The following is a 23,404-nucleotide window of genomic DNA, read 5'->3' on the forward strand; positions in this document are numbered from 1 at the left end:
TATGCTATTAAAGAGAATAACAAACTTCTTTTTTGGAAAAGTGTTGTGTAGATTATTAGTTTATATATTTTTCTTAAATCCTCCAGCATACAGGTTTGAAATGACAAAGTTGAGTAAATAACCACAGAATACATTTTTTTTGGGTGAAATGTTCCTTTAAGATTAACAAGGTACCTGTAAACCTTTTATAGTTTATTTGGTGTTCAAGGCCACTTGCTCTAAAGAAGTGAGATGCAAAAAGGAGTGTGGGTGGATTCCTTTTACCTTGGTCTGCATGAAGAGATGTGTAAAGTTAAGATAAAAGGTGACCCCTGGTGGACATTTTAAAACATCTACAGAACTAAAAGGCCTTGCATTGCCTCACAATTATAAGTAGGGATGGGCATTCTTCAATAATTTGGTATTTAAATATTTAAGCTTATAAAAAATGTATACTTGAATATTCTTTCATTTAAATGAAGGTAATTAATGAGAAAGAGACGTTGTAAAATGTATTTATTTTTGTCATAAAGGTTGCGTCACCATTAAAAAAAAAACGTGTGTCCAAACTCAACAGAGCCACCCAGTGCATTCTGTTATAACTGTGAGTTTTAGTTTGTGTGTTCAGGACTTAACATGCATCTCACTGTACTGTATATATGGCAAACAAAGCAAAATTTTGCAAAATTCTAATATTATTTTTACTATTCGAATAATTATTGCAGAATGAATACTTGAGTACTCGACTACTCGTGCACATCCCTAGTTATAAGTACCTTTATTTAAATGAACCAATGTTTACGTAGCTAGAACAGATTTACTCACATTTAAGTATAATACACTAATTAAAGTACTTTTTAACTGATATTACAAATATGCTCAATACATGTAACCTCAAATACTTTTTACAAACTAATTATGGCCCACTTATGACTCAAACTAGAGGCATAACATAGAAGAGATTTGTTAATATGTATATGATGCACTGAAATCAGTTCTTGGCGAGAGAATCAAAGTACTTCTCCAAGATACTCTCGACTTCATCCTCTGTGTAGTCTTGTACATGAAAGAGCGAGTCTGTCATTGTAGAAGCTGCTCCTCTTATCATTGCAGACAGCACTAGAGAATGGGAAATGAGATAATGTATTACAGCACTAAGAAGCTAATGAGAATGACCATTGAGAATAACAAGAATGACAAAAAAACCTCTGGATGCATTACGGTAAAAAAGTAAAACATCCAGATGCATTACAGTAATGGAAATTTGCTATGAAATGTGCTTAACTGTCAAAATGTTAATATTAAAAGGCAGAAAAAATAATCTTAAAGCAATAATTCAACCAAAAATGAACATTATGTCATCATTCACTGATAATCTATAAACTGTTAACTGCTGCAACCAGATTATAGAGTCAGCGAGAAGATCTGGATCACTCGGATTCCTGAATGAACCAATCAGACAATTCATAAACCCATTCATTTAAAAGATTAGACTAAAAGATGATTTATTTATGAAATGGACATCAATATGTAAGATTTGTTAAGATTTTAAGTGAATAATGACAAAGTTTCACTCTGATTCTGGCTTGATCATATGGCTTGATAAGAAGATTTGTAATTTACAGTATCTCACAAAAGTGAGTACACCCCTCACATTTTTGTAAATATTTGATTATATCTTTTCATGTGACAACACTGAAGAAATGACACTTTGCTACAATGTAGTGAGTGTACAGCAGTGTAAATTTGCTGTCCCCTCAAAATAACTCAACGCACAGCCATTAATGTCTAAACCGCTGGCAACAAAAGTGAGTACACCCCTGAGTGAAAATGTCCAAATTGGGCCCAATTAGCCACTTTCCCTCCCCGTGTCATGTGACTCATTAGTGTTACAAGGTCTCTGGTGTGAATGGGGAGCAGGTGTGTTAAATTTGGTGTCATCGCTCTCACACTCCCTCAAACTGGTCACTGGAAGATCAAAATGGCACCTCATGGCAAAGAACTCTCTGAGGACATGAAAAAAAAGAATTGTTGCTCTACATAAAGATGGCCTAGGCTATAAGAAGATTGCCAAGACCCTGACACTGAGCTGCAGCATGTTGGCCAAGACCATACAGCGGTTTAACAGGACAGGTTCCACTCAGAACAGGCCTCACCATGGTCGACCAAAGAAGTTGAGTGCATGTGCTCAGCGTCACATCCAGAGGCTGTATTTGGGAAATGGACGTATGAATGCTGCCAGCATTGCTGCAGAGGTTGAAGGGGTGGGGGGGTCAGCCTGTCAGTGCTCAGACCATACGCCGCACACTGCATCAAATTGGTCTGCATGGCTGTCATCCCAGAAGGAAGCCTCTTCTAAAGATGATGCACAAAAAAGCCCGCAAACAGTTTGCTGAAGACAAGCATACTAAGGACATGGATTACTGGAACCATTTCCTGTGGTCCGATGACAACAACATAAACTTATTTGGTTCAGATGGTGTCAAGCGTGTGTGCGGAAACCAGGTGAGGAGTACAAAGACAAGTGTGTCTTGCGTACAGTCAAGCATGGTGGTGGGAGTGTCATGGTCTGGGGCTGCATGAGTGCTGCCGGCACTGGGGAGCTACAGTTCATTGAGGGAACCATTGAATGTATTGTGACATACTGAAGTAGAGCATGATCCCCTCCCTTTGGAGACTGGGCCGCAGGGCAGTATTCCAGCATGATAACGACCCCAAACACACCTCCAAGATGACCACTGCCTTGCTAAAGAAGCTGAGGGTGAAGGTGATGGACTGGCCAAGCATGTCTCCAGACCTAAGCTCTATTGAGCATCTGTGGGGCATCCTAAAACAGAAGATGGAGGAGCACAAGGTCTCTAACACCCACCAGCTCCGTGATGTTGTCATGGAGGAGTGGAAGACAGTGGCAACCTGTGAAGCTCTGGTGAACTCCATGCCCAAGAGGGTTAAAGCAGTGCTGGAAAATAATGGTGGCCACACAAAATATTGACACTTTTGGACATTTTCACTTAGGGGTGTACTCAGTTTTGTTGCCAGAGGTTTAGACATTAATGGCTGCATGTTGAGTATTTTGATGGGGACAGCATATTTACACTGTTATACAAGCTGTACACTCACTACTTTACATTGTAGCAAAGTGTCATTTCTTCAGTGTTGTCACATGAAAATATATAATCAAATATTTACAAAAATGTGAGGGGTGTACTCACTTTTGTGAGATAACTGTACAATAAAAAGAAAAAAGATTTTAGCAGCTTGTTCGATTTACTTAATTAAAATGAACTAAAGCAACACAATTGTACAACATTTAGTCACAACTTGAAAAATTAAATTTTTCATTAAATTTGAAAAATGGAAGTTTACTTAATCAGTTTGTGTTGGGACTACATTAATACTTTTTGTGGTGTTAATATACCACTGATTAAACTGGGCAGGGGATTTCCATTTCTCAGAATGCTTTGGATGGCACTGGATAGGTAAAACAAATGTTATTTTTTGTTTAAGCAAAATGAGAATAGGAGATTTGGTAATGTTTAATGTTCTGTTATATTTGGTATTTAAAAGGAGTGTGTTAGACTGGAGTTTTGGGGGTTACCATTGTTGTGAAGATTGGCGCTTGTGTTTGGGTTGAGGATGGACGTACACTCAAAAGTGATACTTGACTTGAGTGCTGCTTTGCTCTTTAAGCAGTTGCTCTTAAATTGACACTGCAACAGTTTTACCGTACTTACACTTGTTCACTGGCATATGCTAATTTTAATAAAATTAAGTTGGACCAACGTAAGAAAATGTATTATATAAACATTGGTAAATCAAGTTTGACAAACTTAATTAAACTGAAATAAAACTACTATAGTACATTGACCTAATCCAACTAAATTATGTTGGATCAATGAAAGATAATTTAATTGTAAAACGTTTCTTAAATTCCATTACGTAAAGGTAATAACTTTGATACTTTATGGTGAAGGGTGTCTTTTAAGATTGAAAGCTCCTGTGCCCATTCATTGGAATTGCATGGAGAAAAAAAATGACCAGTGCATTCTTTCACAGAAGAAAATAAATCACACAAAAAGTCTGGAATGAGATTAGGGTGAGTAAATTATGACAGAATTTATATATAACTAAACTAATATATATATATGTATATATATATATATATATATATATATATATATATATACACACATGTTTTTGCAAGAATCATACATATGGCAATGAAAATCCATTGTGTAATAACAAACATTAATATGGCATGTACCAAAACATTATGACCACAAACAGGTGAACGAATAACGTTGATCATCTCCTAACAAGGCCACATGTCAAGGTCTGGCTAGATTAGATGGCAAGCGAACAATTAGTTCTCGTAGTCAACATGTTGAATCGGGAGAAATGGGCAGAAGACCTGCGCGGAGGGCCAGAATGTTATGGCAAGATGACTGGGTCACAGCATTTCTGAAACGGTAAGGCTTGTGTGGTGCTCAAGGTCAGCAGTGGTGAGCACCTACTGACAGTGGTCTGAGGAGAGACAAACCAAGAACCGGCTAAAAGTGTGTTGTGCACCAAAGGCTCATCGATGCATGAGGGCAATGAAAGATTTCCTGTCTGCTCCGAACCGACAGAAGGTCTACTGTAGCACAAGTCATAGAAAATTGTAATGATGGTTACGGGAGGAATGTGTCACAACACGCAGTGCATCGCACCCTGCTGTGTATGGGGCTGCGTAGCCACAGACCGGTCAAAAAGCCCATGATGACCCCTGTCCAAAGCACCTTCAATGGGCACATGAGTGTCTTTGGAACTGGACCTTGGTGCAGTGGAAGAAGGTCGTCTGGTCCGATAAGTCCCGTTTTCTTTTACACCATGTGTACGGCCGTGAACTTGTGCTCCATTTAGAGTTGAAGTCAGAAGTTTACATACACCTTAGCCAAATACATTTACATTCCTGACATTTAATCATAGAAAATATTCCCTGTGTTAGGTCAGTTAGGATCACTACTTTATTTTAAGAATGTGAAATGTCAGAATAATAGTAGAGATGATGATATATTTCAGATTTTATTTATTTCATCACATTCCCAGTGGGTCAGAAGTTTGTTAGTTTTTGATAGCATTGCATTTAAACTGTTTAACTTGGGTCAAACTTTTTGGGTAGCCTTCCACAAGCTTCTCACAATGTAATTTTGGCCCATTCCTCCAGACAGAACTGGTGTAACTGAGTCAGGTTTGTAGGCCTCCTTGCTCGCACACAATCTTTCAGTTCTGCCCACAAATTTTCTATCAGATTGAGGTCAGGGCTTTGTGATGCCCACTCCAATACCTTGACTTTGTTTTCCTTAAGCCATTTTGCCACAACTTTGGAGGTATGCTTGGGGTCATTGTCCATTTGGAAGACCCATTTGTGACCAAGCTTTAACTTTATGGCTGATGTCTTGAGATGATTCAATATTTTGATTTTGAAGAATTAGCTTCTTCCTTACTGAGCAGCCTTCCAGGTTATGTTGATATAAGACTTGTTTTACTGTGGATATAGATGCTTGTCTTCCTGTTTCCTCCAGCATCTTCACAAGGTCATTTGCTGTTGTTCTGGGATTGATTTGCACTTTTCGCACCAAACTACGTTCATCTCTTGCAGACAGAATTGAACTCTTTCCTGAGCGGTATGATGGCTGCGTGGTCCCATGGTGTATATACTTGCGTATTATTGTATGTGCAGATGAACGTGGTATCTTCAGGCATTTGGAAATTGCTCCCAAGGAAGAACCAGACTTGTAGAGGTCCACAATTTTATTTCTGGTGTCTTGGCTGATTTCATTTGATTTTCCCATGATGTCAAGCAAAGAGGTACTGAGTTTGAAGGTAGGACTAAAATACATCCACAGATACATCTCTAATTCAGTACACCTCCTATCAGAAGCTAATTGTCTAAAGGGTTGACATAATTTTCTGAATTTTCCAAGCTGCTTAGGCACAGTTAACATATTAATTAACGTGTTAAATTCTGACCAACTGGAATTGTGATATAGTCAATTAAAAGTGAAACAATCTGTCTGTAATCAATAGTTTGGCTCATATTAAATCTGTAGAGTGGTTAAAAAATGAGTTTAAAATGACTTCAACCTAAGTGTATGTAAACTTCTGACTTCAACTGTACCTAGGGAAGTGAGAGGGCAATGTTCTCCTAAGAAACCCTGGGTCCAGCCATTCATGAGGACGTCAATTTGACACGTGCCACTTACCTAAACATTGTTCCACACCAAACTGTCAGCTTTGGCTGGTAGATAAAATTGTGCATCGTCAGCATAGCACTGGTAGGAGATCTTATATTTCTCAAAAATGGCACCCAAGGGGAGCATATAAAGTGAAAAGAGAAGAGGGCCCAAAATGGACCCTTGGGGCAAACCGTATAATAGGATAACCGACGAAGAAGAAGAAAACTTCCCAGTGCTCACTGAGAAGGTTCTATCTTTGAGGTAAGAGGCCAACCACTGCAGGGCAATGCCCTTAATACCCACAAACTTTTCCTACCGATGTAACAGAATACTGTGATCGATTGTATTGAATGCAGCACTTAAATCTAACAAGACAAGCACTGCATACGAACCAGTATCGAGAACATTGATCTAAAACCCGACTGAAAAGTATCTTCTTTTGGACGTACTGATATAGGAATTCAACTGATGATACACAACTCTCTCTAAGAGCTTTGAAATAAAAGGCAATTTGGAGATAGGTCTGAAATTGCTACGGGTAGATGGGTCAAGATGGGGTTTCTTAAGCAGAGGGTGAACCAAAGCATGTTTAAAACTAGCAGGTACAACTCCATTTGCTAGAGAACTGTTAATAATTACAGTACAGCCGGGCTCAAGGTTACAAACACTTCCTTGAAAAGAGGAGTTGAGATGACATCTGACTCACAGCTGGAGCAATTTGCCTTGGAAACAATATCTGCTAGCTGAGCAGAGGTAACGGGATGAAAACATGTTAGCGAATCTGTTGAACAAATCAAAGGGGGAAATCATATGATGATGCTTAATGGAAGCCTTGATCTCCAAGACTTTATTATCAAAAACATTTCAAAAGTTCTCACAGGTTTCCCGAGATAAAACAAGACATGGAGCTGGTAATGGATTTAGCACTAAGTCAAATGTCTTAAACAGCATTTTCAGCAATGTGTTTGGAGAGAAATATAGACTTAGCCTCTTTTACTGACTTTTGGTAACATTTTAAGCATGCAGTTAAACATTGATATGAGACTTGGAGTTTGTCTCTTTTCCACTTTCCCTCTGCCTTACGACACTCTTGTCTAATAGAGCGGGGGTTCTCATTTAACCAAGGCTGGGTGGTGCCCTTACTCTTAGCTTTCCTGGGCTTAAGGGGAGCAACAACGTCTATAGAAATGGAGCAGGATTTAGTAAAAACCTCCACCATCTCTTCAGTGTTTAATTTGTCAAAGACAGCATCCGCGAAGTTAGCTTGATAGTACTCTGAAAATAAAGTGGTAGTGGAAGATTGAATGAAACAAGAATAACTTACAGACTGAGAGCAAGTTGAGGTGGGAAAAACACAGACAGATTCAAACACAATTGGCAAATGGTCTGAAATAGCAGCATCAATCTCTCTGATTAGTTATGGGAAAACCATGTGATAACACCAGGTCCAATGTGTGCCCCAAATTAGGAATAGAGCTAAAAACTATTGTAACAGATTTAAAGATTCAATGAGGCATAAAAACTCTTTCACCAAAGGTTTAGACGGACAGCAAAGGTGAATATTAAAATGTCCTAGAATCAAACGTTTATCACAGCGAGACACAATATTAGAGAGAAACTCATACATAGAATAAAGTTCTTGTTAAATTTCGGAGGCCTGTAAACCAGTGCACATAATACAGGATCCCCTATGTCGATTCTCATTAACTGTACCTCAAAACTGGAATACACATCTGAATACAAAATTTGTTTTTAAAAACAGTTGCAACACCCCCACCATGACCAAAAAGTCTTGGAGTGCTAAAAAAGGCACAATCCGGTGGAGAAAGTTCACCAAGAGATGATAACTCATCTCGTTTCAGCCATGTTTCAGTCACAAATAAAAAGTCAAGCGAATTTGAGATGGAAAAGTAATTTAAAATGAATGATTTGTTAGATAATGACCTCGCATTTATCAAGGCCATCCTCATCATCAGCGGCTCAGCTTTTTTAGTATTTGGAGATGAAAACTTAATTGAACAAAGATTTAACGGATTCACAGACCTTAACTCTGCGCCCAACATTGAAGAGGAATGACGGAATGAAATTATGGAATGGAATGGAATTGAATTGCTAACCAAGGAAGTGAACTGCGCGCCTTTGCAGAAACTGCGCCGAGATCTTCGGTGGACATATCGAGGACGGTGTAGAATTTCCAAGGAAGCACAGTGATTATATATGTCCATGGGAAGACGATATGAAGAGTTCAGATTATGCAGACCCAGAGATGAGTAGAAGCGAGTCATAACTAGCCACATATAATATCCAAGAGCCGAAGCAGCAAGGTAGAGAGGACTAAGAACATTAATACAGCTGTAACATACCAGAGCATTGAGCAGAAGGGACTTCATCCTTTGAAACACAGACAGGTCTTTGTCTTAATGGTCTTAAAGCCAACGTGTACCTACATGCCCGCAAACAAGTACACAGCAGTGCAGCTGCAGGCCGAAAGCAGTCGATTCCAGGCCACCAGTCCATGCAAGCACAAGGCAGCAAGTGCCGAGCCTCCCCCGAGGAAAGCCGATGTTTTAGAGGATGAAAGGCAGGCAGGCAGCAGGTCTTTCAGACACTTGCTGTGACTAGCAGCTATCATCCAGCCAAGCACAGTCGATCCTAGACTGCCCATCCAAACACAAGAAAGCGAGTGCCGAACCTCACTCAAGGTAAGCTGGAGTTTTAGTGGATGAAAGGTAGGCAGGTAGTTCAGGTGCTCCCACGACCAGCAGCAGATCATCTAAATATGGTTGCACCGAAATATTATATAAATGCCACATAAAACTGAACAAAAACCAGGCCAGATCTAATTTAAAAGTATAAAAGGGTCAAGCCGGGGAGCAGCGGCAGTCAGACACGCCAGCGTACGCTCACCCAGCAACGTGAACGATTAATACACCAGATACACCCCTTCATGGCAGTGGTATTTCCTGATGGCAGTGGTCTCTTACAGCAGGATAATGTAGCCTGCCACACTGCACACATTGTTCGGGAATGGCTTGAGGAACATGATGAAGAGTTCAAGGTGTTGCCGTGGCCTCCAATTGAGCATCTGTGCGATGTGCCGGACCAAAAAGTCCAATTCATGGTGGACCAACCTCTCAACTTACAGGACTTGGAGGAGTTGCTGCTAATGTCTTTGTGCCAGATACCACAGAACACCTTCAGGGGTCTTGTAGAGTTCATGCCTTGGCAGGCCAGCACTGTTTTGGCAGCACGCGGTGGACCAACAGCGTATTAGGTAGGTGGTCATAATGTTTTGGCTCATCAGTTGTAGCACAATTCGCGTGGAGAAAGTCTAAATACCTTTTCCAGAAGAAGGTCTGAAGAGGCAGAGAACCCTCTTGTTCATTGCCACAGCTCGACCAAGTTCATAGCCGACTCCTAAAGATGGTTGTGTCACCTCAGCCACTATCACTGAAAGAACAATCAGAAAACTGCGCTGTAAAGGGGATTTTAAATCATTTTAATTGCTGTGAGGACAGTATTGCTTAAAGCAAAATAGATCTACATTTCAAGTTCACCCAGGTGTCCTAGCAGAGTAACCACAAAACAATGTATTGATTTATTAAATGTTTTGCTTGTAAAGTGTGTTAGTGCTCTCTTAAAAATGAATGCCACTTGATTATATATTTAGTTATCTAAAGCAATGCAGTCTGATACGTTTCTATACTGTTGAAGCCATTGCTATTGTTGATATATTTAAATAGCACTAGAGTTCATCAATATCTCATCATTTGAGCTCTCACCATCAGACATCGTAAGCCACTCCATATCCCGATCATGAATCGCTTTGTCTCCGTCCAAGACTGCGTCCTCACCTGAACCAGAAACAGAAGTTTAGTGCTCACATGCAATCCATTATTAATGAATTGGTGCATGACTATTTGTAGTTGTTAACAAAACGTATGAGATTAAATCACCTTTTTCAGACAGACTATCATAGCTGACATGCTCTGTTAAAACGTTGCCGTACTTCTGTAATTGCTTCACTATTCGCTGGTAAACATTCACGTCCTGTCTCCCTCCACGGATGCTTCCACAAAAGTATATGTTCATTATTTTGAAAATGCTCTCGTTCTTTTACAATAATACAGTCTAAAGTTCTCAATAACAGATTACTTTCGGAGAGGAAGTTCACAGCAAGAAAACAATTTCTATTTCCCGCCTGCACAAAAATCAACAAGCGCCACCGTGTGGCAATATTCACACGAACAGTCATGTTCTCATTTATCAGAATCAGCTTTATTGACAAGTATGCTTACACGTACAAGGAATTTGTCTTGGTGAGAGGAGCTTCCAGTGCACAAACAAAACATCAAGACAGATAAAAAAATAAAAAATAGAATAAGAATAAAAATAAATATAAGTGAATAGAAAATAAAGTGTATGTACAAATACACAATAAGAGAAAAACATATTCGCATGAACAAATGCAATCTGTTATATACAGATAGTGCAAGGGAATGTAATTGCAGAAGAGGTATGATATATTGGGTGAATATAAATAGACTAAACTGTATATTGCACATAATTATTGCTCAATGGGGCAGTTTTAAATGTTCAGAGATGGATAGCCTGAGGGAAAAAAATCCCCCCAGGCAGCTTTTATTATTATTATCATCAAAATAATAATAATAATAAAGTAACACTTTTATTATTATTTTGTAAATCAACTAAAAATATTCGGTTTTTATATTTCCTCAATTCATTTTAAAATTATTTTTGTTAATTAAATATTTACATTTTTCATCGTTTATTATTTGTCTCATATATTTATTCCACCCACCACTCTTAATACCGTTTTATTTATTTATTTATTTTAATTAAAGAACAAGACACTTGTCCTAAAAACTAAGGGAATCCGTTAGAAATGACCTGAAAACACACAGGGTTTCCAGTTATGAGAGTGAACAAAACCCCTATGAATGAATGAGTTTTTCATTTCATATTCCTAATCTTGAATTATACTATATTCTTTAGCATGAAAACAGTACATATGATTTTCTGCTTATTTATAGATTAAAAGGCGCTACGTAAGATTGACAACAAGCGTTTGATATGGGTATTGCAGTCCAAATTAAAAATACTGGAGAGTTGTCTGCCCCGCCCCAGACTCGAAGCTCATGCAGGTTGCCAGCTTGTGGACACGCAACAGGATCCGTTTTAAAGGATTTCTGGGCTTTAAACTGTCTCCATCTTCCAAAGGCATCTCCAGTATTTGTCGATGTTTTACTACGCCTCTGGTCATGGTGGTTTTTAGACGGATGGTGAGGCTTTTTAGGTCGGGTGGAATCTGTTATCCAGATCGTTTGCTGGCTTCCATGGCTGCAGCACGCAGTGTAGTTTGCCTGCAAACTTGTTCAAATCTGGCAACCTGGCGGTGTTTAAACACTATTGGTGAGTGGGCAGTGGGCGGGATCACACAGGCCAAAACATAAAAAGAAATTCCGGACTGGAATAGAAAATTCAAAGTAGAATATACTTTCTGTAGCATTGTTATCGGAGAAGCCATTCTAATTCTCTAATGATATATTATGTTAATTTTATGATTTAGTACAGAAAAAATATTACATACAGCACCTTTAAAAGACTCAATAATCAAATAAATTAGTGTTTAAAATATTGAAATGAAAATATTGACATTTCATGTCCTTAATTTTTTTGTAAATAAAATAAAAAGGTTCAAAATAATATGAATTACATTTTTGGCTACTGTGATGGATAGCCTGAGGGAAAAACTCCCCCAGGCAGCTTTTATTATTAGTATCAAAATAATAATAAAAAGTAACACTTTTATTATTATTTCCTCAATTAATTTTTAAATTATGTTTGTTAATTAAATATGTACATTTTTCATTGTTTATTATTTGTCTCATATATTTATTAAACCCACCACTCTTAATGCCGTTTTATTTATTTATTTTAATTAAAGAACAAGACACTTGGCTATTGACGACGAATTTTTTTATTATAAATTACATTTGATGCAAATATAACAACCTTCCTTCACAGTTTTTATGAAAGAGATGAAACTTTATATAGATACAGTATCGAACTATGTAAACAAAAAAGCTATCAAAACATCTGATATATGTCATTGAAATAAATGTTTGAATGTCACAATCTCCTAATAAAATATATAAAAAATAAGTAACAATTGCGTCGACGTACTGACGCAATCAGTGCGCGGTTCTGCGAATGCGCATTACCGGAAGCAAATAACAGCTCTACAGACACTCCTCAAAACATTTGGAGAAAAGGGTTTGGTAGAAGAAACAGGTAAAAAAAAAAAAAGAAGTAAATAACTAGACCGTGTTTGTTTACGTTTTTTTTTTTTTTTATGGTAGTTGTCTGTAGTTGACTAGTCGAGGCACTGGATTGTTATCTGTACACATTTTGCGGGTTTAAGCTTACATTTACAGGTGGTTCTATATAATTTGTGCAGTGAATCCCTCTATCACAAATAACGCGTCTCATATGGCAGTTTAGTGTTGAATGGAAGTGGAGAGGGCCCGAGAGATGGGTCCAGAGAGAATCTCGCCAAACTCCGAGGAGGATGTTGCGCAGGATCGGCCTGTTGACACCGCAGTGCCGGAGGAATGGAGCGGAGAGGATATGGAGGAGGATGAAGGCAATGGAGGATATTATTATCAACCTCTGAATCAAGACCCAGACGGGATGAACAGCTCACTCGCAGAGCCAGCTGATGAAGGAACGACTGCCGATCAGCTGCAGGACGTCCAGGAAAGAATAGAGGTACAAAACATCTTCAGAGGTGTGCTTGAAATGTGTCCAGTGACAGCTTTCTTTTTCTGGTGACCTATTGTTGTGTACAAGTGTGGTACCCATCAGTGTTTATAAGCACATTTGAATTGTCATCTGTACCAACTTTGTGCAGGCCATGGGTCTGTTCCTGCCCCAGCCTCCTCCACACAGCGATGAAGAGGAAGACTCTGAAGGAGCTGCTGCCTGTAGTAGCGACACATCCATTCCCATGGATGCAGGTAATAGTATAGTAATGTACACTTGCTTCACAAACCTTTCACCAACTATCATATACTGGCATATCATCTCTTGAGAGCGGTTTCATTAGTTCTCTAGCAGGGTTGGGAGGGGTACTTTTAAAATGTATTCCAGTACTGAATACAGAAAACATGCTGTAAAATGTCATTTGTCATCGGTATTGTAATCGAAATACTTTAGAATACTACATAAGCACTGGCATCTTTCAGCTGAGATGCTAGTACCTGGGATACAAAGGTTTCTTTTTGCCAGCTTGACCAGGAAAGGATAGATTTGCTCATGTGATTTCCACCAGCTTAGTGGGTCTTCTGTGAGTGCCAGTGGTGTGACCTCCTAGTATCTTTTCACCTCCTCCTCAGCTATGGCAGATAGCGATTTTGGTGGGGCTCCAACATTAAGTCTGACCATGTGTTAGCCCACATGACTTACTCATCTTGGCTGGTATGACAGGGGGTATAAGATAAATCTTTACCAATATGACTACAATATTAGTAGAGGAGTGACATTTCTTTAGTGGGTTAGAATATATTCTGCCATTATTATTTAAATGTTTGTTTACCTGAAGGTTTATAGCCTCAGCAACCACTCTGGCATAAGTTTCCTGTCTCTCAGCTGGGGACAGGAACGGCAGGGTTGTAAACCGGGGTCAAGGGTTGATGCTGTGTAGCAGGTGTTCTTCTCTACTGCACTGGCATATCTCTTCTTAAGATCTTGACTGATGTTTGATGACTCTGACCAGCGCTGTGTCGCCACTGTTGTCCTGTGTGCAATGTCGCATTGTCATGCGCCCGCTGTGACGCCAGATTGAGCAAGTGAGCAAAACACTTCACGTTCAAGTATCCCACTAACTGAATGGCAACGGTCATGTTAGAAGTGTTGTCGGTGACAACACCCAGGTTTTTGTCTGCAATCCCCCATTCTTGTGCTGCATTTTGCAGGAGGTCTGCAATGTTTGCCCCGGTGTGACTTTCATGTACTGCTCTTGTTTGTAGAACATGAGACAGCAGTCACCAGTCCTGTGTGAGATAATGGGCTGTTATATTCACATAAGAATACACTGCCCGTGACATCCCTGCATCGCAGGTTAATGCAACCCTTTCTGCTGTACTCAAACTTTCCTCAACTTTAAGCTTCACTTCTCTGTAGAGCTTGGGTACGGCTGTGTCCGTGAAAAACTTTGCTATGGGGTCACATACCTGGGTTCCAGTGTCTAGAGCATGTAACAAAAGCCCTTGTTTTCCACAACGTTGTATGAATGCAGGTGTTTGCACATGAAGTAGGTGATGGATTGTTATTTTTTTAGCTCGCTCTGAATTGGGAGGTAGCTTTGTCAAGCTAAGTGTATCCAGTGTTGGTAGGCTTTTCGTTGGAACTGATTTAACGTTAGATTTGCTGTCCACGGCTAACTCTATCTCTGGATGGTGGAGTGTGAGGTGAGTACTCATGTAAGTAGTATTCCCAGAGTATTTTATTTTCATACAACACTCCTTCCAAATCCCATGTGTCATATCCATCTCCTTCATCCCTTGTTAAAAAAATCCCAAATAAGACCATATGTTTGATTTAGGGCTGGGCGAAATGGCAAAAAATATAATTCGATATCGATATTTATCACGATATTGAATCTTTGCACATTTTTTTTAATTTCCAAAAAAACAAGAGAAAATAAAATCCTAAATAGTCTTTACAAAACTGTGTTGGGGGCCCAGACACAGCCAATGCAGTGGTGTCTGAGGGATCTTCTATGAAAATATTTTATAGAGTTTATTAATTGAGTGCAGTTGGATGTGAATGTTATAAGATGATCTGTTCATTTTGAATCATAATGACAGTATATATATATATATATATATATATATATATATATATATATATATATATATATATATATATATATATATATACATTACAATTATTTTCATATTTCTTTACATACAGATATCCAAGTATGGGGGCATATAAGCCCTTGTGACAGAGGAATGATACTGTATGGGGGTTCAGGGTTATCTCCAGAGAGAAACTTTTGAAAATGTAAAAGTCTGAATGGACCATTTTTCTATTTTCATTAAAGTTAGAAAGACTAGGCTAAATCTATTAATTGTTTTGTCTTTCATCCTTGTCAGAGATGATGACATCTGAATAATTTAACAAAATTAGAACAGAAATCTATTTGTTTATTATTAAAGTCTTGGAACATGCTGATTAATACAACTAAATTTAGAAAGAAATAACTTTATGGTCTAAAGGCGCTCGCATGTTTACGTACATGTGGGGAAAAGAGGATGTGGGTGCGGACCAGGACAGGCCATCAGTGAAGCGTGTTTCAGTGCTAGAGAAAAATATTCAAGAATACAGCGCAGAAAAATCAGATATGATGTAACCGGCACTGTTGTTTTGTCGCGCTGCTCACTAGAGACGAGGAGAGGGTGTAACCATCGTCATGATGTCTTGCAGTCAAGATCGAATCAATCTGGGATCCGGATCACGGTGACCTGCGTAGCGGGGGCAATAGCAACTTCATACAGTCTAAGGCTGCGTTTCGACTGACGCGGAAGAAATCCGCACAAAGCCATTCCCAACGCTAGGGAATTGCTTGCCCCTTGCTGCTGTCAATTTTACAATCCACCTCGGGAGCTTGATGCTCGGCTTCCATAGGAAGGAATTGAAAGCGCTCGCTCGCATTCACTCAGCACGTGCCAGTGGAAACATACGATAAGAAATGTCTAGATGTAGAACACTAAATATCGAAAATTACTCAAAAGCTTATCGTCGATATCGTGGAGTTTTTTATCGTGATACATTTTATCGTTTTATCGCCCAGCCCTAGTTTGAGTTAAACTTGAATAGTGCTTTTCTGATTTCATTCTCCGATGCCTCCATCTTTGATTTACCAACTTCTTCCTGCACGCTGACCGTCACCTCTGCTGACCTCACCAGAAAAAAAAACTCAACACCACCATAGTAGTGGACTGAAAAACAATTGATTTTATTATTGTAATACTTTTGTTATTTAAAAAAAAAGTTAAATTCATATTTGCGTTTTATATAATAAAAGATCGATACTTGGCATCTGTGTATACAATATTGGCACGCAAAATATTAAGATATTATGCTGTAAAGCTATGTTCATCTTTAGAAGACAGAATGTGTGTCCTTCCTGAGCATTATGATGGCTGCGTGGTCCCATAGTGTTTATACCTTCAGCGTTTGGAAATTGCTCCCAAGGATGAACCAGACTTTTGGAGGTTCACATTTGTTTTTTTTCTGAGGACTTTGCTGATTTGATTTTCCCATGATGTCAAGCAAAGAGGCACGGAGTTTGAAGGTAGTACTTTAAATACATCTACAGGTACTGTAAACCACCAATTGACTCCAATTAGCCTATCAGAAACTAATTGTCTAAAGGCTTGACATCATATTCTGGAATTTTCCAAGCTGCTTAAAGGCACAGTTAACTTAGTGTATGTAAACTTCTGACCCACTGGAATTGTGATTATAGTCAACGAAAAGTGAAACAATCTGTCTGTAAACAATTGTTGTAAAAATTACTCGTGTCATGCACAAAGTAGATGCCCTAAACGACTTGCCAAAACTAGAGTTTGCTAATATGAAATCTGTGGAGTTGTTAAAAAATTAGTTTTAATGACTTCAACCATATCAGCGTGACTTACCACTGAAGCAGCATCCCAGCTCTAATTAGTGGATAGTTACTCAATCTATCATGGTTAATTAAGCCATTATTCATTGTAAAGAAAGAAACACAATTGAAAGTATATTATTGGCACAAATCAGCCTATAATGCTTTAGTGTTTTATATAAAAGAATTCCACTTGCGATTAGCTGCTCTTGACAAGTGTAATCGCCAGTTCCCAGTCAAACCAATGTTCCACGTTAACATGGGAACCAGATGTTACCCTGTGAAACTGTTAAACTCTCTCTTAAACTGTGTCAAATTCATTAGGACAGACATCAATGAAACAACTCTGTTAATTATTTTATTTTTTTTATAATGTGGAAAACATCTTTTCTTTACTCATTGACAATTCACATTGAATGAATCGGTTGAAAGGGCAAGTAAATTATTCACATGCACACGCACATCCCTAACATGATCCCCACCGGCTAGCGCATTCGCTATCACATCTTATCATAATCAGTCATTATAAACATATAAAACACAACATTGGTAATATATAATCTGACATTCAGTGCACCTGCTGTGATATTTGTCCTTCAGTGCATCTGATGAGAAGTGTGAGGTAAGATTTATTTTCTTTACAGTGTGCATTAAAGAACTCGTGCAGGAGGGTCCGTCAGTACAGAAGAAACTCGCATGCGAAAATGTATGAGCAGTCTGCATGACACCAGCTCCACACATTCACAAGCACTCCCATTTCAAATGCTGGACATGCAAACTATATATTTATCATTAAATTGCAGCTTTTGCTGTTAAATAATCTCACTTGGACATTGTTATTTTAATCTGTGCGCTGAATGTCTATGTAATGACATTCGTACATGAGATGGTATCGGTTTTTGATATCGGAGCATTTTTATAAGTATGAGAACAAGTACATGAACGTGGTATCAAGCCTGATTCTGATACCAGTATCGGTACATCCATAATTTAGTTTTTACGCATAGTTTAAGCATTTTTACGCTAATTTGCAAAAATTAAAACAGCAAGTGGGAGATGTGTGTGATGTTTTATATGATTATAATTTTTTTGTCTCCTGCTACCCAAACCTTGCTCTTCTCTATCAACAAACATGAAGGAACAGCTCGTGCCCATTTTACTATTTGCAAAAGGGAAATGTTTTAGAAAAACAGTTGAAAAAAATAAAGAGCAGAAAGGGAGATAACATTAACTATTCAAACTAATTTTGCTGTTCCAATCTTGCTTTAAAATCTCACTGGGTATACACATCAACATATTCTTTGATTGTTTGTGGGTTCTCTTTATTAAGCTCCCAGGGAATGTTCCTCAATGACGTGATATCAACGTTTTCAATGAATTACATTCATACATGCAGTCTGCACGTATGAATGTAATTATAATAAAGTGTTTTCACTGCTGTTCAAATGCTCCTCAGATCACATCATTTATAGGGATAAATGTTGGGGCTTTTTTTTCAACTGAAGTGACTAAATACTAAATTAAACAAATTACAATAAAAGGCAAAATAATTTCTTCAATAATTAAAATACTTCTTGAAAGTAACTGTTACTAATATTTTGTATTTTAAATATGCAATCCCATCACATGTGTTCTGTTACTCCCCAACGCTGTATATCAGTGTGCAGAATCAAAATCTTATCACACTGATCAATTCAATTGGCTTTATAAGAAATTAAGCCATTATTAGTGGACTACCAATGCTTTTTTTATTTTTAGACCTGTCGATTTAATGCGCTAATTCAGTCCATAACACTCTTTTCCAATTATCTGTTGTTCAATGTCCGTTTCTTTGCCCACTCTAACATTTTGTTTTTGTTTCAAAAATGGCTTTTTCTTTGCAATTCTTCTCATAAGGTCTGCACCCCTGACTCTTCTCTTTACTGTTGTACATGAAACTGGTGTTGAGCGAGTAGAATTCAATGAAGCTGTCAGCTGAGGACATGTGAGGCGTCTATTTCTCAAACTAGAGACTCTGATGTACTTATCCTCTTGTTTAGTTGTACATCTGGCCTTCCACATTTCCTTCTGTCCTTGTTAGAGCCAGTTGTCCTTTGTCTTTGAAGACTGCAGTGTATGAAATACACCTTTGTATGAAATCTTCAGATTTTGTATATATTATTGACCTTAAGGCATGTCAGTCTATTGCATACTGTGGCAATTCAAAAACAAAGACAATGTTAAGCTTCATTTAATGAATGAAATAGCTTTCAGCAGTGTTTGATATAATGGCAAGTGATTTTCTTGTACCATATTAGCAAGGATAATGTGTTGAAGTGATGGTGGCTGGAAATGGTACCTGTCCAGATTTGATCAAAAATGACTTTTTTCTGCCTGGGTGGCTCAGCGAGTATTGATGCTGACTACCACCCTTGGAGTCACAAGTTCAAATCCAGGGCATGCTGAATAACTCCTGCCAGGTCTCCTAAGCATCCAAATTGGCCTGGTTGCTAGGGAGGGTAGAGTCACATGTGGTAGCCTCCTTGTGGTCGCAATTAGGGGTTCTTGCTCTCAATGGGGCATGTGGCAAGTTGTGCATGGAGCACGGAAAATAGCATGAGCCTCCACATGCTGGAAGTATCCTCAGTGTCGTGCAAAATGAACCACGTGACTAGATGTGCGGATTGACGGTCGCAGAGGCAACTGAGACTTGTCTTCCGCCACACGGATTGAGGTGAGTAACTGCGCCACCACGAGGACCTACTAAATAGTGGAAATTGGGGATTCCAAATTGGGAGAAAATTAAAAATAAAAAAAAATACTTTTTTTCAAATAGTGATGGTGCTGTTTTTTACATTAGTAATGTCCTGACTATATTTAGTGATCTTTTGAATGCCACTTTGGTGAATTAAAATACCAATTTCTCTGAAACAGCAAAATCTGTTAATTATTCCAAACTGTGGCTGCCAGTGTATATATGCAAATATCTGAATATTTTGCAATTCAATTATAAGATATTGTTTCTATATTTATAATCAACAACTTTAAAAATGTTACATTTTTCCATTGTTTTTTTATTCAATTACTTAATTTGCGATGCTTCTTGGTGTTGTAGTTCGTGCCCAAATTCAAGAGGGTACGTACCTTTTGTCTTTTTGTCTAATTTAAAATATTTTTGGTTTCAAATCAAAGCTTGTAAACTTGTGATTCACATCGGAGCTAGTTGGTTTGGTTTATGGGTCTGCACTCTTTTATAAAGGATTTTATGAAATCCCTATGGGAAAAATACTTCCAGAACAAAGATGGCTGAAAAATGTGAGGTCACTTTTGCACTTTTGACGATTATCTCAAATGGCTAGATATCGGCCTATCTTTAGTCTTGATTCACATAGAACTCTTCCATTCTTTTTGTTTGTGCTCACAGATCACGTTGAGCTGGTGAAAAGGACCATGGCGGCAATAAATTTACCGACATTTGGGATTCCACCCTGGGCTCAAGAAATCTCCGATGACCAATGGAAAGACATGGTCCAGCAGACACTTCAGTCCAGACAAAGCTCTGCAGGCCTGAGACTGGACCGCAAGTGAAACCGTCTCATTTCACAGCATAAAAATGAGCTTCTCATATGTGGTAACTTGTTATGTTGAAAAGATGACAAATCTAAAGGTACAGTACCACCCGAGTTGTGGAACTGTGCCATAAGTTAAAGGAATATTCCAGGTTCAGTTCAAGTTTAGCTCAATAATATGGATTACCACAAACAATCATTTCAACTTGTCTATTGTTAATTAGAAAAGGAAAATCATAGATACAGTGAGGCACTTATAGGAAAATGAATGGGACCAGTCCATAAACATTAAAATACTCACCATTTCAAAAGTATTACTACAAGAAGTAAACATGATGCATAAATACAATGTCTTAATAACTGTGTACAGTTATATCCAATATTAAAACTGCTTTTTTCATGATAATGTATTGCCAGAAAACCCTTCAAGTGATTTTATGTACTGTAGAAAAGAGATTTTATCATTGTGTGTATTTTAACATTTATGGATTCCATTGTAAAGGCCTTATAATAACTGCAATTTTCTGTGGTAATCAACATTATGCTACAAATGTTAGTGCGGATTACTTTTTAATGTTGTTTTGTATTAAGCTTAACTTGTAATGAACCTGAAATGTTATTCAGTGTTTTTTTATTACTTTTTTGTAAAAAGGATCATTTTTGTATGACAGTGTAGCCAAATAATGCATCTGTTGTATTAGAATCACAGTTCTAATGATTTGATGGTTGACAATTGAACACCTTGTGCAATGCATCCCACGCTGCTTAAGCAACACAAATGGCTGCACATCTTTTGTGTTTCTTTATTTTTGTTCTGTACATACATGAACATCTGTACAAAATATGACTTTCATACTATGTAATGCTCAACCTAATTAAAGTACAACATATGTACATATGACCTGGAAAGCGGCTTAAGATTAGTGTTGGACTTGGGGAACGGGGGCTGGGAGAGTAGGGAAAGGGAAGGGTGAGTGTGGAGAGACCCATACTTTCTTAATTTCCCCTTTGTTTTACATTGCTGCTGGATAAACAGAACACTGACCCCATCCACCTGTTGGGGTGCAAGATATTGTAACTCTGTATTTAGGCATTGCCTCTGTTTTTGGAATGTTCTAGTCTAGTTTTAAGAGGCGAGTAAAATAGCAATTCATGCTTGAACGCTCGGACAAGTCATTCCCATATTCCGATAGTCAGAGGTGATTGTAACACTTCAAACAGCTAATAATTTAAAGATTTCACCTCTGCACTTCATACTATAGACTCTAATTGCACAAGTCAAAATAAATGCACACATTTGGACTGATGAAAGTGTTGTGTTGTCCAGCAGCCTGTAGGAGTAAATGTTCACTCACTATTGGAATGATCAGAGTGAGTTATCATTACAACAGAGAGGGAGTCATTCAAGCAATCAGAATTAAACAAAAGATTAACTTGGGGCAGAAAAAGGACATTTTGTAGGGCATGGAGTGGGGCAAGGGAGCGATCATTAGCAAATATACATGACAACATACAGTACACAAGTATTTGCGACGGTAATTGCAGGCTTTCGGTTTCCCATATATTAAGCATGTGTATGTAAGCATGTATCTCTCTTCTTAAGAATATAGTCTTATAAGGAGGATTGTATAGCGCTTGAAAATACACTTTAAAAAAAATTAAAAATATTGCTTAAAATGTGAAGGAAAAAAAGACCTATACTCTTGGACAGGAGTCTAGAGAAAAACACTTCCTGATTTTGGTCTTAAGAAATGTTTTCCTTTTTAAAGGCTCAAATGTGCAAGGTTTTTCTTTTCTTTTTGGGTTTTATACAACACAAAACCTATTGAGCGAAACAAGATGCCTTACATACACTAGGACGTTTTGATTTCAAGAAATACAAGTCTTAAAATTAAAACAAATATCAATATGCAGATGAATCAAAAGTGCAGTCTGGAATCATAAACCATTTCAGCCCCGTACATTGAGAGCACATGTGTTTCTTTCTTAGCAACCGTAAATGGATGGACGATATCCTATTTTTACAGCGTTCTGCTGGTGGTACGTACAGAGGTGATCGCTTTCATAAAGGGGTTTTGGTTGACAATAATAAACAATGCACAGCATACAGATAATGTTTAACTCTTCAGCCTCTGCCTCCTAATGAGTGTATTGTCTTACATAAAAAAAAAAAAAAGGTGTTGTGAAGCTTAGCAAGTCAGGCCTGTTCTTTTCTCATTTTTTCGATGGCGATGGAGAAATAACTTCAGAATTATTTCTTAGGAGCAAGGGAAGAAATTGAAATAAATTTGCAATCCCATGAAAGTTCAAATTGCCCTCGAGTAACATAATTCATTTATTTAAGTCTAGCCTCTTTGTGCAAAAGATGTCAGAGAGATTGGATTTACAGAACCAGTGAATGGAATACAGAAGCTCTCAAGCAGCAGAAAAAATGGGATAAGGAACATGCGGACAAATGCCTGCAGACAGAATAAAGTGGAGTATGGAAACAACAACATAAAAAAAAAAAAAAAAAAAGTAACCCACACTGCTTTCTACCAATGCAAATGTTGCTTCAGTTCTGTCAGGATCTATGGATTTGTGTGCACTTTGGAAAATGTTTGTGGGTGGGAGCTCTCCACTGCTCTGTTGGCTGAATTACGCAGACAGGGCTCTCCAACAGCGAGGGAGGAAGAGAGGGTGGATAGAGGCAGAGGAATAGAGAGGTGGGTTACAGCAGGCGAACATTTTGGACCAAGACAAGAAGGGACAGTTTAGGCGTGGCGCAGGGTGGTGGTGCTCCCTGGTCAGAGGGCTTCCTGGTTGGCCGTCAGATACTCCTCCGCTCGCTTGTGAGATTCCAGGGCTCTTATAGTGTACACATCCTGCGGCAGCTCAGACTTTCGCCTCATCAAAACCTTCTCTTTCCTGATGTCTTTCATCCCCTAAAAATAAAGAGAGGGTGGAATAAACTGGTAATGTAC

The 23,404-nt window shown here is 38.3% G+C and overlaps 3 protein-coding genes across 5 annotated transcripts in view; 1 reads left to right on the forward strand and 2 right to left on the reverse strand.

Annotated features, from left to right (window-relative positions):
- Positions 1-130: 130 nt before the first annotated feature.
- Positions 131-10,390, reverse strand: dnph1 (2'-deoxynucleoside 5'-phosphate N-hydrolase 1). Its single transcript, XM_052150490.1, has 4 exons — positions 10,154-10,390; positions 9,980-10,051; positions 9,537-9,647; positions 131-1,098 (listed from the first exon to the last, which is right to left on the reverse strand). Exons 1-4 carry the CDS (start codon positions 10,287-10,289, stop codon positions 971-973), a joined length of 447 nt encoding a protein of 148 aa, XP_052006450.1. The 5' UTR covers positions 10,290-10,390; the 3' UTR covers positions 131-970.
- A 2,018-nt stretch (positions 10,391-12,408) lies between these two features.
- On the forward strand, positions 12,409-20,462 carry LOC127660674 (male-enhanced antigen 1-like). 3 transcript variants are annotated; one of them, XM_052151031.1, is made up of 4 exons: positions 12,409-12,512; positions 12,718-12,989; positions 13,132-13,237; positions 20,297-20,462. In XM_052151031.1, the coding sequence occupies exons 2-4, from the start codon at positions 12,729-12,731 to the stop codon at positions 20,458-20,460; spliced, it is 531 nt and encodes a 176-aa protein (XP_052006991.1). In that variant the 5' UTR covers positions 12,409-12,512; positions 12,718-12,728; the 3' UTR covers positions 20,461-20,462. The 3 variants fall into 3 exon arrangements, with proteins under 3 accessions (XP_052006991.1, XP_052006993.1, XP_052006992.1); XM_052151033.1 differs by having other exon boundaries at positions 12,416-12,512; positions 12,723-12,989; XM_052151032.1 differs by having other exon boundaries at positions 12,443-12,512; positions 12,679-12,989.
- A 2,755-nt stretch (positions 20,463-23,217) lies between these two features.
- The window catches only part of LOC127660673 (serine/threonine-protein phosphatase 2A 56 kDa regulatory subunit delta isoform-like), a 71,123-nt gene continuing 70,936 nt past the window's right edge, over positions 23,218-23,404 (reverse strand). Inside the window, exon 17 of the mRNA XM_052151030.1 lies at positions 23,218-23,365. Coding sequence (XP_052006990.1) covers positions 23,228-23,365 — 138 coding nt within the window. The 3' untranslated portion in view covers positions 23,218-23,227. The remainder of the gene's footprint in view (positions 23,366-23,404) is intronic.

The sequence above is a fragment of the Xyrauchen texanus genome, chromosome 20 (genome assembly GCF_025860055.1).
Source record: "Xyrauchen texanus isolate HMW12.3.18 chromosome 20, RBS_HiC_50CHRs, whole genome shotgun sequence".
NCBI lineage: Eukaryota > Metazoa > Chordata > Actinopteri > Cypriniformes > Catostomidae > Xyrauchen > Xyrauchen texanus.

Coding starts and splice junctions, on each gene's coding strand:
- LOC127660674 (XM_052151031.1), top strand. CDS start 12,729: ATGGAAGTGGAGAGGGCCCGAGAGATGGGTCCAGAGAGAATCTCGCCA. Junction 12,990..13,131: donor ACGTCCAGGAAAGAATAGAG/GTACAAAACATC, acceptor AACTTTGTGCAG/GCCATGGGTCTGTTCCTGCC. Junction 13,238..20,296: donor ATCCATTCCCATGGATGCAG/GTAATAGTATAG, acceptor TTGTGCTCACAG/ATCACGTTGAGCTGGTGAAA.
- dnph1 (XM_052150490.1), bottom strand. CDS start 10,289: ATGAACATATACTTTTGTGGAAGCATCCGTGGAGGGAGACAGGACGTG. Junction 9,648..9,979: donor GTGGCTTACGATGTCTGATG/GTGAGAGCTCAA, acceptor TTGTTCTTTCAG/TGATAGTGGCTGAGGTGACA. Junction 1,099..9,536: donor CAGACCTTCTTCTGGAAAAG/GTATTTAGACTT, acceptor CCCATTCTCTAG/TGCTGTCTGCAATGATAAGA.